The sequence below is a fragment of the Carya illinoinensis genome, chromosome 1 (assembly GCF_018687715.1).
Source record: "Carya illinoinensis cultivar Pawnee chromosome 1, C.illinoinensisPawnee_v1, whole genome shotgun sequence".
Classification (NCBI taxonomy): Eukaryota; Viridiplantae; Streptophyta; class Magnoliopsida; order Fagales; family Juglandaceae; genus Carya; species Carya illinoinensis.
The window spans coordinates 42,136,809-42,152,375 of record NC_056752.1 but is presented as its reverse complement, the minus strand read 5'-3'; the positions used below and the strand labels follow the sequence as shown (position 1 = coordinate 42,152,375).

Sequence of the window (15,567 nt, the reverse complement as noted above, 5' to 3'; positions counted from 1 at the left end):
CATGTCATATTTATTTTGATATCACACACAAATAACTAGACGGAACTGAGTTTTTTTACACTATCTCAATCAATTTCTTAACACATTTTCGATGTGATATTACTTATACCATCTAATTAAAAGAGATAAATGTATTTCAAACAAAGGATTATCTTATTTAATTTTATTGTCCCACATAATTAGTAGATTAAATCGTAACTTTAAAAGGAATGCAAACGAATTCATTGGTGTAAATCACATTTTAAAATTTTATATTCGTTTCATTCCCTACTTGCGGGCACGATGCTATTACAAGATCATATGATTCATATGATTCGATATTGGCAGGCCACGAAGACAGACCAATACTCCCTAAATCCAAACCAAACGTGCAACGAAGTGGACCCAACGTTCTCGTGGGCCCAGCAATCCCACTCACACATAGGATTATACCCTTTCAGCACGTTCCGTTGAAAAAGCCTCAGGCCAGTCTACATACACACGACACACCGTATACAAGTCCCGGAAAAGCGAAAGGGAAATAATGCGGCCGGTTTAAACCCGACACACATTTCGCCACAAAAACAGATAAAATAGAGAAAAATAAAGTGAAAAGAAAAAGGAAGGGAGAAGAAAAAAATTAAGAAGAAGAAGGTCGCGTTCTTCTCTTTGGTATTCCTAATATACCCTCCTCCTTTCTCTCTCTCTCTCCCCCACCCCCCCTCCCTATCTGGTTTTTTTTGGGTTACTATTCAAATCTTTACTTTGGATCAGGAGGTAGTCTCTCTCCCCGAGACCATTTCCTCTTCTTGTTGTTCATGGAGCATCAGAGGCGCCAAGATCAGAGCCTCCCGGAGAGGAAGGGTCAAAAGCGGAAACTCGAGGAGCAAATCGAGGAAGAGCGAGAGATCTCCGTGCCATCGGGGGACGCCAGGAAAGCCCTACTCTCCGAGGTTGGTGCTCAGGTTGATATCCTTAATTCAACCTTCTCTTGGAAGGAATCTGATCGCGCTGCGGCCAAGCGCGCCACTCATATCCTCGCCGAGCTCGCGAAGAATGGTTGTATCCCCAAACCACATCTCCGATCTCGTCCTATATGCATATCCTCTAATCTCTTGAAGTTTCTAGACGTTTCTCTTCTACGAAGAATTCCGTTTGCGTTTCTATCACTTATTTATTATTATTTTTTTATAATTTTTTTTAATCTTGATTTTTATTTGGGCGCAGAGGAAGTTGTGAACGTGATTGTTGAAGGAGGGGCGGTTCCGGCTTTGGTTGAGCATCTTCAAGCGCCGCCTTCGAGTGAAGGTGACCGGAGTCCAAAGCCTTATGAGCACGAGGTCGAGAAGGGAAGCGCTTTTGCACTAGGCCTTCTTGCTGTGAAGGTAACTTGTTTTTGTTTGACTTTACTTGAATCCTCTGTTTTCGAGTTTCCTAGCTTCGTGCATGTTTTATTATGTGAGATCTTGATCTTTATTTTTTTTAAAAAATTCTGCCAATTCGATGCCAATTGAAGTCGTTGTTAATTGCTTGCGATCTATATTTTTCCGCAAGGTTTGTGAAAGCTGGAAATATTAGTTATGATGTTTAAAGTTTCGTTGGCGCTAGACAGATGAAGAGTATCATGAATGGTTGTAGGATTTGAATTGCGGTAAATGAATCAGTCGAGTCTTCATACTTCATACTCTTGTAGCAGTTGTTGCATGTACTGTCTTTTATATATGGCATCTGCAACACTTATGTGTGAATGCTCTTTTAGGATCGTAAGAAATTATATTGTGGCATACATAGAATTTCATGAAATGAGAGTTTTAAGTGTGGCATACATAGAATTTCGTGAAATGAGAGTTTTAAGAGTTGCAAGGATCTGTAACAGTCAAAAAATAAATTAGGTTATCTTGGGCCATTCAATGGCAATTTATCTTTACGTTTAATTTATTGTTAGTATTGGTATGCAATACATCTTGAATGTTGCATGTTTTTCTTAAAATCAATGGGCATCAATTTATTTTTATTCTCATTCCTTGTGATGTTCCTTGAGATGTAGAAATGATCCCAAGCTGTTACGTTTGGTTGCCACAGCTTTCATTAGCACATTCATTCAAGATTATAGTTATTTAATTGAATGGATTATTTACATATTTAAATCATTTTTAGATTCATGAGTCCATATTGACCCAAAAAAAAAAAGTTCATGAGTCCATACAATTTTTTTTTATAAGTAAAAATATTATATATATTAATAGAAGTAATGAAGTACACTAGACGTATACAAGAAAACACTTAGCCCATACTAGCTAGCCCCAAATGACCCAAAAAGCCCATGAAAATTAGAAATCTTCCCCCTTCCAGCTAGCATTGCCTCCAAGATTGAAAAATTACAATGTGACTTCTTGTGGAGTGGCATAGGAGACGAGTTTAAATTTCATTTAGTTGGATAGAATAAGGTGTGCACACCTTTGCGTGTGGGTGGTTTGGGGGTCCATAATGTGAGGCTTTTTAATCAGGCCTTACTTGGGAAATAGTTGTGGCGGTATAATTACGAGACGGAAGCACTATGGAAAGGGGTGATTGATGCAAAGTATGGGAGTGCAAGGGGAGGTTGGTACTCTAATGAGGGAAGGGGGGCACATGGTGTGGGGTTATGGAAGCATATAAGAAAAGGTTGGGGGGTATTCTCTAGCAACACCAGGCTAGGTATGGGGAATGGCCAGAGAATCAGCTTTTGGAATGATGTATGGGTGGGTGATATAGCTCTTAAGGCGGCTTACCCTGCTATTTTCAGCATTGCAAGGGAAAAAGATGCGAAGGTGGCAGACTTGTGGGGTACTACACATGATGCCCAAGCGTGGAACATAAATCTCACTAGGGAGGCTCATGATTGGGAAGTGAGTATGCTGGTGGAGTTTTTTAACCTACTTCATAACATCTCCCCTAATGTTTTAACTGAAGATAAGTTGGTTTGGTGTCCATCTCGGAAAAGGAAATTCTCGGTAGGTTCTTATTATGAGACTATTGCAGGCCCACCTTGGCCTAACTTTCTGTGGAAGAGCATATGGAGGAATAAAGCACCTCCTAAGGCGGCATTCTTTGTTTGGATAGCAGCCCTCGAGAAGATCCTAACCATTGATAATTTAAGAAGACGCGGTCTTATAATGATGGATTGGTGCTGTATGTGCAAAAAAGAGTGGGGAAACAATAGATCATCTTCTCCTACATTGTGATTTTGCTAGGGACAGTTGGAATCATTTCTTTAGCAGGATGGGGTTAGCATGGACAATGCTGGGAAGGGTAGTTGAATTATTGGCAAGTTGGAGAGGGATCTCAGGGATAACACAGATTGCAGCACTATGGAAAATGGCCCCCATCTGTATCTTATGGTGCATCTGGAGTGAACGAAATAACATGCTTTTTGAGGACTAGGAAAGATCTATAGAAGAATTTAGGGGCTTTTTATGGAAGACTTTGTTTTTGTGGACCATGGCTTTAGAGTTCAATGGTCTCAGCTTCCATGATTTCCTTGTAACTTTTTCTAACTCTTAAAGCAGTGTATTCACATGTATACTCCCAGTGTACCTGGCTTACGCCTTCTTTACATTAATTAAATTTAATATTACTTATAAAAAAAAAAAAAAGAAAATTAGAAATCTATCCAAAATACATCAAGACCAAATTGGAATATAACACCTCCCCAACCCCAACCCCAACCCCCCGTAAGACTAATATTCCATCCGAAACTCCCTCTACGAAGACGTCTTCATAATTCCCTCCCTTTCGTTTTCCCTTGACTTGAGCTACCTCCTTTAGCGTCGTATTTGATTGCCCAAGAAAGACGCTTTAACTCCCTGCTTTTCTTAAAATTTGATTTGGTTTCAAGCAAGTGGCCTGCTTCTATCGCAGTGAGTAGTGCTTTATATTGGTTTTCACATCCTCCATACGAAAGCCCCACAATATGTTGAATCTTGTTAACCTTATGCAGAACACAATATGATGGTGAACCTGCTATGTTGTTTGTCGGAGGAAGAGAAACTAGGGGAACAACATTATTCCCAGATACAGTTCCCAACTGCTCTCTTGACTCTAGACATTCCTTCTCACAAGGCACCAACGATAAACCCATAATTTCCTCCTCACAGTATCCTGCATTCAAATCTTGAACCTCCTCAATAGCTATATTGTTGCTGTCACCATTAGAGGTTCCTTCACCTCCGGCATAGGTGTTGTCATTCCATCGAAGAAAACATTGCTTGTAGGTGCTCCACCCCCCGATGATCCTTTCTGTGCCACTTTGTGAGACGAGACCCTTCACCTTGCAATTTTATTATATGACAAAGCTTATTCTTAAATAAAAGTGGTCTAGCTATATCATGTATAATGTTTGTTATAAATAACTCAAGATTTCTTTTTACCTATCTATTAATTAATTAATAATTAAATAACCCCAGTTTTTTTTCCGCAAACTATTTCCTTAGATATCTTCGTTTGTGATTCTTTGCCTCTATTTTGAAAGGAAAAGAAAAAACAAAAATTTTCTCTTCATAGTACATTTGATTGTAATTGTGCAACATATAAACTTGGTTGGAGCCCCAATGCTCCAAAGTCATGGTGAAGAAAGCATGGTAATCATTCAGGCTCTCTCTCTCTCTCTTTTTTAAAATTTTTTTTGGCTTGTAACACTGGGTTTTGTTTAGTTTAACTTTCATGATGCATAAACCATGTTGGAGAGGCATGGCATGGGTAATGCCTAGAATGGTGATTGAACTTTTGGCATGTTGGAGAGGAATCTGGGGTGAGGGGCAGATTGCAGATATTTGGAAGAAATAGTTGCTTTTTTGAAGATAAGGAGCGTTCTCTGGAAGGGTTTAGGGATTTCTTTTACCACACCTTAGTATTATGGGCTTCTTCTATTGTACTGAATGACACTTCTTTTAATGAACTTTACGCTGCTCTTCGCAGCTCTTAGCTTGTAGCTAGGCTCTCTGTATACCCCTTGTGTACTCGGGCCTTGCCCCTTTTCTTGATCTAATATATTTCCTTTTTACTTATAAAAAAAAAATGATGCATAAAGCATTAATGAATATTTCTGTAAAAATGTAAAAACATACACTTCGTTTCTGACAATACGTGTTACTTTTTTTAATAGTGTTTGATAGGGTATGTGTGAGGTCGGTGATTTATGTTGCCGTGTCAAGTTCGGATTATGTCAAGTTGGGTTTGGGTCATATATGCGTCAACCCTACCTATTCTATTTCATTAAATGAGTCTGATCCATCAACCCTAATTCACTGATTTCATAGGTTCATGTTGGGTTAGCAGGTTGTGTAATGGCTTAAGAAAAAAAGCTAAAGTCATATTTAGGCTCATACTCCACAATAACTAGTCAAGCTTACATATGGATTGGATTTCTTTGAAATCATTATAAACTGCAAGAACCCTCTCTTGGGCAATGGGCGATTCTACTCACCACTCTCAAATTCTCCGTGTAGGGTATTATAAGTTGTGACAAAAATTTACAGCCATATGTGTTGATGTCATGTTTGGGTTCTTTGAAATCGAGTTCATGTTGCATATGTGTTGACCATAATCCAACCCATTAATTGAATACGTTAGACACACTGACCCTAGCCTGCTAGTTTCGTACTGGACTGTGTCAGATTAGTGGGGCGGCCAATAATTGCCAAAATGTTATTGGGCAGGACATATCTTATTGAACAAAAATGTTATTAGGCAGGACAAATCGTAATGATAGTAGTTTCTAATCATGTATTTGCTGAACATATGCTTGTTTTCTCTTATTTGTTAACAGCCAGAGCATCAACAACTCATAGTTGATTCTGGTGCATTGTCACATCTAGTGGATCTGTTAAGGAGGCACAAGGGTGGTTCTATCTCTCGTGCTGTGAATAGTGTTATTCGTAGATCTGCTGATGCCATCACCAACCTGGCTCATGAGAATAGCAGCATTAAAACACGTGTCAGGTTTGCTGGTTTTTTGTGCTACTTAATGCTTGGGATTCAGCTTTTTTTTTTTTTTTAATTACCATCTGAAGTGGATATTATACAGGAGGGAAGGTGGTATTCCACCTCTTGTTGAATTGCTTGAGTTCACCGATACCAAGGTGCAAAGAGCTGCTGCGGGAGCACTTAGAACCCTGGCATTTAAAAATGACGAAAATAAGAATCAGGTACTGGGCCTTTCTTTTGTTGAAGAACTGGGTTTTATAAGTTTGAACATCACTAAACCATATAGCGTTATGACTTTGCAGATAGTTGAATGCAATGCACTTCCTACCCTCATTCTAATGCTTAGATCTGAAGATACTGCTATACATTATGAAGCGGTAAGATCTTAAGAGAATTATATTTTTAGTATAAACTTTTGGAAATTTGCAGTAGTGTTGAAATTTGCTGTTTGCACTTACACTTCATATTATCTACATCATGAGATCGTTTTTCATGGGTCCCAGGTTGGTGTGATCGGAAATCTGGTGCACTCATCCCCAAACATAAAGAAAGAAGTTCTTCTTGCTGGAGCATTGCAACCTGTTATTGGACTACTTAGGTGTGTCCTAACCTTGGATTGTTGTATTTATTGTATAGTTTTTTTTTTTTTCATTTGTTTGGATGTGAGCCCCACAACTTATACTGTTAGAAAAGGGAAAAAAGCACATTTTGCTTTGCAACTTCTGAAGGTTTTAACCCTGTAAAACAGTTCCTGCTGTTCTGAGAGTCAAAGGGAGGCGGCTTTATTACTTGGACAATTTGCTGCAACGGATTCTGATTGCAAGGTGGATTATATATATTCCTTTTGCTAATTATAAAATAAATACAGATATATATTTTCCTTTTGCTTTATTTTTCATGCTTAGAGATTAAAAAAAAAAAAAAAAAGCTTCCTATTTGTTTAGTTGCCAAGAAGCAGAGGAAATTAAACTTAATTGCTGGCTGATGATTTATTTCAGGTTGAGCTGGTTGTTTTATAAGGCCGAAGTTTTTTGCTCCCTTCTCTCTGCCCTCTTTGTTTTTAATTAATTTTGGCTTATCATTATTCTTATTCTGCAAAATATTCTCGGATAATGCAATTATTATTATTTATTAATATGCACCTTGAGGTTTTTTATCTTCTCTTTTATTAAAAAAGTGAGAATTCTGCAGGTTCATATTGTACAGAGGGGTGCTGTCCAACCTTTGATTGAGATGCTACAGTCTCCTGATGTACAGCTAAGGGAAATGTCAGCTTTTGCACTAGGGAGGTTGGCACAGGTCATCATTAATCTATGCGTGTACATTTTACCAAACACAATCCATGATTGGGCAGCAACATATTGCTTCTTTATTATCTTTTACCAATAAAAAAAAAATTGTTTGATTAAGAGGCATTTAGGTTCCAAGGGTGTAGGTGAAGTGATCTGATTTTGGGTTGTAAAAGAAGAAAAGAGAAAATCTGTGGTGGTTCAGGGCTGTTAAAAGTACCCATAAATATTAGCATCCAGTGAAGTGAGAGACAAGACCCCACTAGACAGTCTTGCCTAAATATTCACGACTCAATATTCTATTATTGAAGTCTTTATTTGTGGAGTACGTTGAGGATGTACATGTTAGAATTCTCTTTCCTTTACTAGCCGTATTGGGATTCTTAATTTGACTAGTGAACTGAAGACCTATAAAATTTAAATAAAGACTAACTGGGACTAAAAGAAAATAAACCCAACACACTCGAAACTTCTGGAAAGTTCCAGGCTCAACTCAATTACTCAAATACACTTATACACACTATTCAGTAGCGAATGAAAGATCTGCCTGTCATTATAAATCTAGCAATAATTCATGAAATGAAAACTCAAAATTCGAATCCACTAGACCCTAAACTCCTTAAGAGTTGACCTTTAAAACTATATAATTCCCAAATTGATGTTGCACTGAGCTGAAATTAGATCTTGGTTCCTACGAAGTTGTGAAGTTACAGCAAATCAACTTCCATGACTGCATAAATGTTTTTTTTTTTTTTTCCTACAAGATTTGTATATTTGCACTACTATAGTCAATGAGCTATCATGTATATCATCGAGTTAGAAGGTTCTATACTTGAGCTGAGGAAGTTATTTTATTTTATTTTTTTTGATAGGTGAGCTGAGGAAGTTATTTATGCTTTCTATTCCTACAGTTACATATTCGCATGCTAATGCCTCCTATTGCTTTCTACTTTTAGTGTTTTCACCCCATTGAAAACCTCTGCATGTTAGCCAGCCGAAGAATTTAGTAAAAATTGCAAAACATAGCCCAAGTACACGACGTAGACAAGAGAAACACCTATTTAGAAAAAAGTTTGTTAACCTGTTAATTTTTGAATCATGGTTGCAACTACGCTTAAGTATTTCATTTCTAACCCCTAGGGGTTGGTTCAAGTGGTAAAGGCCATGGTCTTGATGGTATGCTTCCTCCAAGGTCTAAGGTTTGAATCCTTTTGGGTGCAAATAATCTCTAGGGGCCATCGGACTGGGGGACTTCTCTCTTGAATTACCCGATGTGTACTTGTAGAAAACTCGTTATCAAGGGCCTGTGTACCCCAGGATTAGTCGGGACGCTGTTCTCGGATACCCGCTGCCAACTAAAAAGAAGTATTTCATTTCTTAGGCTATAGTGTTTTGAAATTTTTTCTATGGTTTTTTTTTTTTTTCCTTGCACGAAGGATCAGTTAATCACTTGTTCCTCCATTTTGAGGTGGCTAAAAGTTTGTGGAATGCCATTTTTGGAAGGATGGGTATTTCTTGGGTGATGCAAAGCATGTGGTGAATTTACTAGCTTGTTGGAGGTATGCTGGGCGGAGTCAACCTTTTGCAGCCATTTGGAAAATGATTCATTCGTACTTGATGTGGTGTCTATGGCTAGAAAAGAACGGGAGATGTTTTGAAGACATAACGATCATTGGATGAAACTAGGGATTTTTTTTTTTTGATAGGTAAAAGAGATTTTATTGATCCAAGTAAATAGGCAAAGCCGAGTACATAGGGAGTTTACAAAAAAGAGCCTAATTACAAACCAAGTGCTACAGATGGTAGCATAAAAGTCATTAAGACTTGTTCCATTCATACAATAGAAGATGCCCAAAGTAATAAAGTATGAAAGAAAAATGCCCTTAAACCATCCGGAGAGCATTCCCTATTCTCAAAACAGTGTCCATTTCTTTCGATCCATGTGCACCACATTAAACATAAAGATACCATCTTCCAAACAGCTGCTATTTGGCGATTGCCCCTTTTCCCTTGCCAATAAGATGATAAATCGATCAACCTCCTAGGCATAGCCCATGCTATACCAAGCCTCGAGAGGATTTCATCCCACAATACTTTTAACTATTTCGCAATGAAGAAGAAGGTGGTCCACAGATTCACTGTTGTGTTTGCACATGAAGCACCAATCCATTAAGTAGAGTCCACGCTTTCTTAACTTGTCTATAGTCAGTATTTTACCGTGGGAAGCCACCCATAAGGAATTTTTCTTTAAAACTCTGTCTTTGGGCTAAAGCTATTGTAATGAATGGTGATGATGTGTTGGGAGTTTTTCTAGTTTTTCCTATCTTTTTAGTTGCTATATGTAGGTATTTCCTCTTGTATACTTCTTGTGTATTTGGGCTATGCCTATTTATGGTAATAAAACTCTTATTAATTATCAAAAAAAGAAAAAAAATTCTTTCTATGGTTTTTAAAATAAATCAGCCTAACAAGAAACCATATGGTTCTGTTTATGGTGCCTATTGGGTAAAACCCTACTAAAAAAATAAAAAAATGGTGCCATATATTTATTTTCTGTAATATTTCATAGGGAATATGCATCAAGAGGTGGGGGGTACCAAAAGAACCCGTGTTGATGAAAAACATGCAAATTTTGTTCACTCATATGTTCGGAAGTACCTTAACTAGTTGTATTATAATACTTATAAAAAATTAGTTGTATTATAATGGCAAAATGCCTAGTTAATTTTTTTATATAATTAAAATGCCTGGTTACTTAATTAGCTATGCACGCTTAGCAATTCTTTGTATATGATAACCATAAGAAAGTTTTTTAAGAAAATTGCACCACGTAAAATTTCCTGTTTGCAAGCTTTGATGGGCATCGAGCTTTTTGGCTTGAAAAGAATATTTACTTTCAGGACATGCACAACCAAGCCGGTATTGCTCACAATGGTGGTTTGGTGCCATTACTGAAGCTTCTTGATTCCAAAAATGGGTCTTTGCAGCATAATGCTGCATTTGCTCTTTATGGCCTTGCAGATAATGAGGTGGAGTAGAATTTATGAATCCTTATAATTTTAATGGCTCAGAACCTTGAACATGTTGTTATACGCCATTTTAAAATGTTGTGTTTATTCATTTTTGTCTATAGGATAATGTATCAGATTTTATTAGGGTGGGAGGTGTTCAGAAGCTGCAGGATGGAGAGTTTATAGTCCAAGTATGTTGCCTATCTATTAAGTTACAATGTTAGCTGTCTTGATCAGGTTTCCTGTAAGTGCCTTATGCTACTGGTGCCATATTGCACACAAGAACATAACATGTTTGCTTGTTGATGATTGCAAATCGAGATCATTGATGTTCCTTTTTTCTTTTCTTCTGGGGCATAACTTAACTGTATAAGTTGAAATTGGTACCTACAGGCAACAAAAGATTGTGTAGCCAAGACATTGAAAAGATTAGAGGAGAAGATTCATGGACGGGTTTGTGTCTTCTTATATTTCATGTCATGTATTTTTTTTATTTTCATGTTGTTATTATATTTTGGGAGGAGGTTGTGTAGAACGGCATGATAATTGCTGTTTTTTCTTAAGTATTCATAAATATCTATGATTATTGTGTTTAAGGTTTTAAGCCCTTAGTTACTTATAAAAAAAAAAAAAAGGTTTTAAGCCCTTAGTTTTCTCCATGCAGGTTTTGAACCACCTTTTATATCTAATGCGTGTAGCGGAGAAGGCTGTCCAAAGACGAGTCGCTTTGGCTCTTGCTCATCTTTGTTCCCTAGATGATCAGAGGACCATATTTATTGATAAAAATGGTATGTCATATACTCAGTAATCTCCTTTGTCTATTTCGATCTTTTTTTTTCCTTGCACGGAAACTTCTTTTAGTAATTATGTTCATGCTGTTTCAAAGTTACTGATTATGCTCACTTTCTTGCTTCCTGCAGGGTTGGAGTTGCTTCTTGGGCTTCTTGGGTCTTCTAGCCTTAAGCAGCAACTTGATGGTGCAGTGGCTTTATTCAAGTTGGCCAACAAAGCGATGGCTCTTTCTCCTGTGGATGCAGCTCCCCCATCTCCGACACCACAGGTAGGTCTCCCTTCTTAAGCTTATTTTTTTGTGATTTTTATCTTAAGCTTATTTTTTTCGTATTTTTATCTTACAATAAATCTTGTCCACGTTAATGGGCATAATAAGAGGCTAATATTTCAAGAGAACAGTTTGTCAATATAAATTTAGACGGCTTCCTCCTTTTGATATATATAATATTTTTACTTAAAAAAAAAATAAAAAAATTAGATGGCTTCAGTTTGGTGTCATGTTTGGGCAAATAGATATATCCCCTTAAATTTAGGGGTTTTAACTGGTGGAGAGCGAGGATGTTTGCTTATCATCTTGACCCAACTCAACAAAGCTTTAACTTGGGATGCTTTCTTATTATTTTTTTAAGTAGGAGGCTTGCTTATTATACCTATTGTTAATGCAATCATTGCGATTGTTTCAGTCACCGATTCCTAACTAAACCAGTGACCCCATCTCTCTTAATGATGCTTTTTGGTACATTATTACTGTGACGACCCCCTTTTGGCATCATAATATTTTTTGTGAGTACACTTGTAAAAAAAATAAAATTGAGTGAAATTATTTTATTGATAAAAAAGGAGCTACCCAAGTGCTAAGTATAAAAAGAGACATCTATCGAGAAAACATAAAAAGTTTTCTCGATAAAGCGTTCAAGAAAATCCTGGAAACTAAAACTAAAAGAACATTAATTTGCAGCCATCAAATGATAAAGCGTTCAAAAAAAGAAATTCTTTTAACTCCACTGATCTCCTATGATCCTCGAAGATTTGATCATTCCTCTTCCCTCCAGATGCACCACATTAGGAAAATTGGGATCAAATCCCCAAAGTTTTTTTATGATCCTACACCCAATGGGGCGTGACCCAATCCAACCTGAAACAAATACAAAACAACTTTCCATGAAGTCTTAGCTACTTCACAATGTAGTGATGAACGATCCATTGTTTCCCCATTCCTCTTACATATATACTATCAAGTTATCACTATAATCTGTTGCTTCACTATATTTTGTATTTTCAGGTGTAAGTATTTTCCTCAATTGGGTGCTTTCTTCTTAAGGCTAGAAACTTTATAGCACATGTATACGGAGCCTAAATCCATGGTGCTGAAAAACACTGCCCCACTCTAATCGGGTGCTTTTTCTTGTATATACCTTGTGTGCTTGGAGCCTTGGATTGTGTACCTCTGCGCACTTAATAAAATTGAGTCACATATTACCAAAAAAAAAAAAAAAAGAATAAAGAAAAAAGAAGAAAGTATTTTCCCTAGTTCCACCATCCAAGCAAATGAAGCTACCAAATTGCTATGGAAAAGCACTCATGGAACTGGTTTTACAGACCTATAAGCTTACTGTTTATTTGTGGGCTGAAAACTTACAGAAGGGTGTTGATAGTTTGGTATTTAGTTTTCTGCTGCTGTTATTTATGCGGGGATTCCATGTTAATCTCTTAAGGACATGTAGTGCTTTTTAGGCATATAGTGCTTTCTAGGGGATTCCATGTTGACCTCTAAGGAGGCTTTTGCCTATTCTTACTATTCATAAAATCTTATTTACTGATAAACAAAAAATGCTTCTCCCTTGGAGCATTGGTGCCTCTTGCATGAATGCAGAGCATGAAACCTACAACTTTTGTGTATGCCATGGCATACTTTTGGTAGTTCTTCTTGTAGTTTTTCTTTGAAGTTTGCATTTGGTTTGAATTACCTATGATGACACATAAATCCTTCCTGCAGGTCTATTTAGGGGAGCAGTATGTAGACAATCCGACATTGTCTGACGTTACATTTCTAGTTGAAGGTTTGAAAGTTGTTTATTTCTGTACATGTTTGCCTACTTTAAGCTGCGCTACATGTAATAATGTGACTGTAATGATAAAAATAAAATTCCTTTTAGCTTGTACGACCTGAATATGTGTTTTTACTCGCAGGTAGACGGTTCTATGCTCACAGAATCTGCCTACTTGCTTCTTCAGATGCATTCCGTGCAATGTTTGATGGTGGTTACCGGGTGAGTATCTGTGATTGATAATAAATGCCCCCCTCCCTTTTACTTGCTGGGAGTTTCTGCTTATGCGCAAGCTGAGCTCCTTTTGCTTCACAAGCTATTTATTTTAAGCCTGGGATGATTCAGGTTTCCGTGCTCTTTCAGCTTTTATTCCTTAGTGTGAATTCAGTTTTCAAATTTGTGTGGATGTATGTTCTTTGTACATATTTTAATATCTTCCTTTTCGCACATTACAGGAAAAGGATGCGAGGGACATTGAGATTCCAAATATTAGATGGGAAGTTTTCCAGTTGATGATGAGGTTTGAATTGTGTAGTTTCCTTTTTCGAGAAAATTGTATTTGGTGGAGGTTTTTTAATTTACTGGTTGTCCATTTTCTTCAGATTCATATACACTGGATCTGTAGAAGTTACATTGGATATTGCACAAGATCTCCTCAGAGCTGCTGATCAGTATCTCTTGGAGGGCCTTAAGCGACTTTGTGAGTATACAATAGCACAGGTGAGCAATGGATGTTGGTTCACACACATTCCACTGATGCCTTTTTGAATTAGTGGGCGTCTTATTCACATTTATTATATACCCCAGGATATATCATTGGATAATGTGTCAAACATGTATGAGCTCTCAGAAGCATTCCATGCGATGTCCTTGAGGCACACATGCATCCTGTTTATCTTGGAGCAATTCGATAAACTGAGTGCAAGGCCAGGGTATCTGCTCCTTTCAACCTTTCTTTTTCCTGCTTTCTTAAATCTTCCACTGGCAATTTAAAATAAATGAAAAGTTATAATGTTTGCTTCTTTTTCTAGTAAAATCACCAGGGGAAAAGCTGAATAATTTTGGGAATTATCCCAACTTTTATGGGGTTTGTAATACTACTTTTCTTTGTCCATACTTGCATGTGCAAATAGTCCTAGCTGCATTATTGCTTGTGATGTTATATAGCTCATGTGACGTCAGTTGAGATCTTATATGTTGAGTTATATTCGTTGAAACTTTGCTGTAACACAGCTGACAAGGGAATTGGTGAAGCACGCCGAATGGAAGGGGAAATCCTATGAGATTAGGTTTTTTATTTGATTAATTAGAAGTAAAAGAGAGACAGGAGGAAATTTTAGAGTTAGGAATGAGATGGACACTCGTGGCAAAAATTGTGGATACAACTACTGTTATAACTTCTAAGTTTCTAACCCTAATACTGTTTACTTGATGGTAAGAGGGCTCGTTTTCGTATTTGGTATAAATGGGACCAAGAGACATTGTCATAAATTGCAATAAATAGTGATAAACCAATTGCAGCACGTATCAAAAAATAAATAGTGATAAATTCTGGATGTTGTTGGAGATCCATGAGCCTTAACACCTTCAAGATCACAGAACTTGGGATCTTCAACTTTCGTCTGGAAAGCCATTGTTGTTTTTTGAACTAATTCTCTCTATACAAAATTCAAATTCATCATAATCTTAAGCTTTAGACTCAAATTTGTTTGTAGTCTGCTCAAATTGTCAGTGTGCTGGAACTTGCAGGCACTCTCATCTGATTCAGCGTATTATACCAGAGATTCGTGATTACTTTGCTAAAGCACTTACTAAGCCTAATGCACATAACCTGCGGCTGTAGATTGCAGCCCTTCTATTCTTGATGATCTCTAACCAAATACGATGTACAGAAATGGTAGTTGTTGCTGTTGAGCCAGTAGAAGTTCCTAATTGGTTGATTGTAGCTCGTAAACTTTCTGAGGCCAGATCCTGTTGCTTGTGAGCACGCTAAGTTTCTTCTGTAACGCCATAGGCTTAGATATTGCTGAGACAGCTACGTTCATGAACATTGTTGTTCCTTATTTTTATGCACCGACCGAGTCTGTGATGGTGATTGGACTTAAAACATGTTGTCTCTCAGTGTAGGGAATTTGGCATTCCCTGAAAGATGCATCTCTTCTGCAATAATAATAGGCTGCTAGAGTCCTCTTTGAAGTGTATGGCTATAGTATCGTCATTGATTTCTTCTGTAAATATCCATAATATTGTTTCGAGAAAGTTATCTATTAAAGCCAGGCCGGCGAAGTTACTTGTTGATTCATTGATTGGATGCGTGGAATATATATATATTGATAATTGGATGCGGGGAATATACGATGTAAGTATATATATCTACTATCTATATAAATGAGAATGTTAGATGAACAGTATTTTCGTCTAATATTTTCATTTCCAATTTTACACTTAACTTTATTTCAAAATTATGGTCTGTTTACTTTAATT

General features: G+C 37.2%; 1 protein-coding gene across 2 annotated transcripts; it reads left to right on the top strand.

Moving 5' to 3' along the window:
- The first annotated feature begins 527 nt into the window (after window positions 1–527).
- Window positions 528–15,385, top strand: LOC122275028 (ARM REPEAT PROTEIN INTERACTING WITH ABF2-like). Of its 2 annotated transcripts, XM_043083951.1 has the most exons (20): window positions 528–651; window positions 754–1,038; window positions 1,207–1,364; window positions 5,786–5,958; window positions 6,044–6,164; window positions 6,246–6,320; window positions 6,447–6,541; window positions 6,692–6,767; window positions 7,135–7,242; window positions 10,133–10,261; window positions 10,366–10,434; window positions 10,637–10,696; window positions 10,908–11,031; window positions 11,164–11,303; window positions 13,032–13,095; window positions 13,226–13,305; window positions 13,539–13,603; window positions 13,686–13,803; window positions 13,891–14,015; window positions 14,833–15,385. In XM_043083951.1, exons 2-20 carry the CDS (start codon window positions 798–800, stop codon window positions 14,924–14,926), a joined length of 2,115 nt encoding a protein of 704 aa, XP_042939885.1. In that variant the 5' UTR covers window positions 528–651; window positions 754–797; the 3' UTR covers window positions 14,927–15,385. The 2 variants fall into 2 exon arrangements, with proteins under 2 accessions (XP_042939885.1, XP_042939876.1); XM_043083942.1 differs by lacking the exon at window positions 528–651 and having other exon boundaries at window positions 686–1,038.
- The last annotated feature ends 182 nt before the right edge of the window (window positions 15,386–15,567 follow it).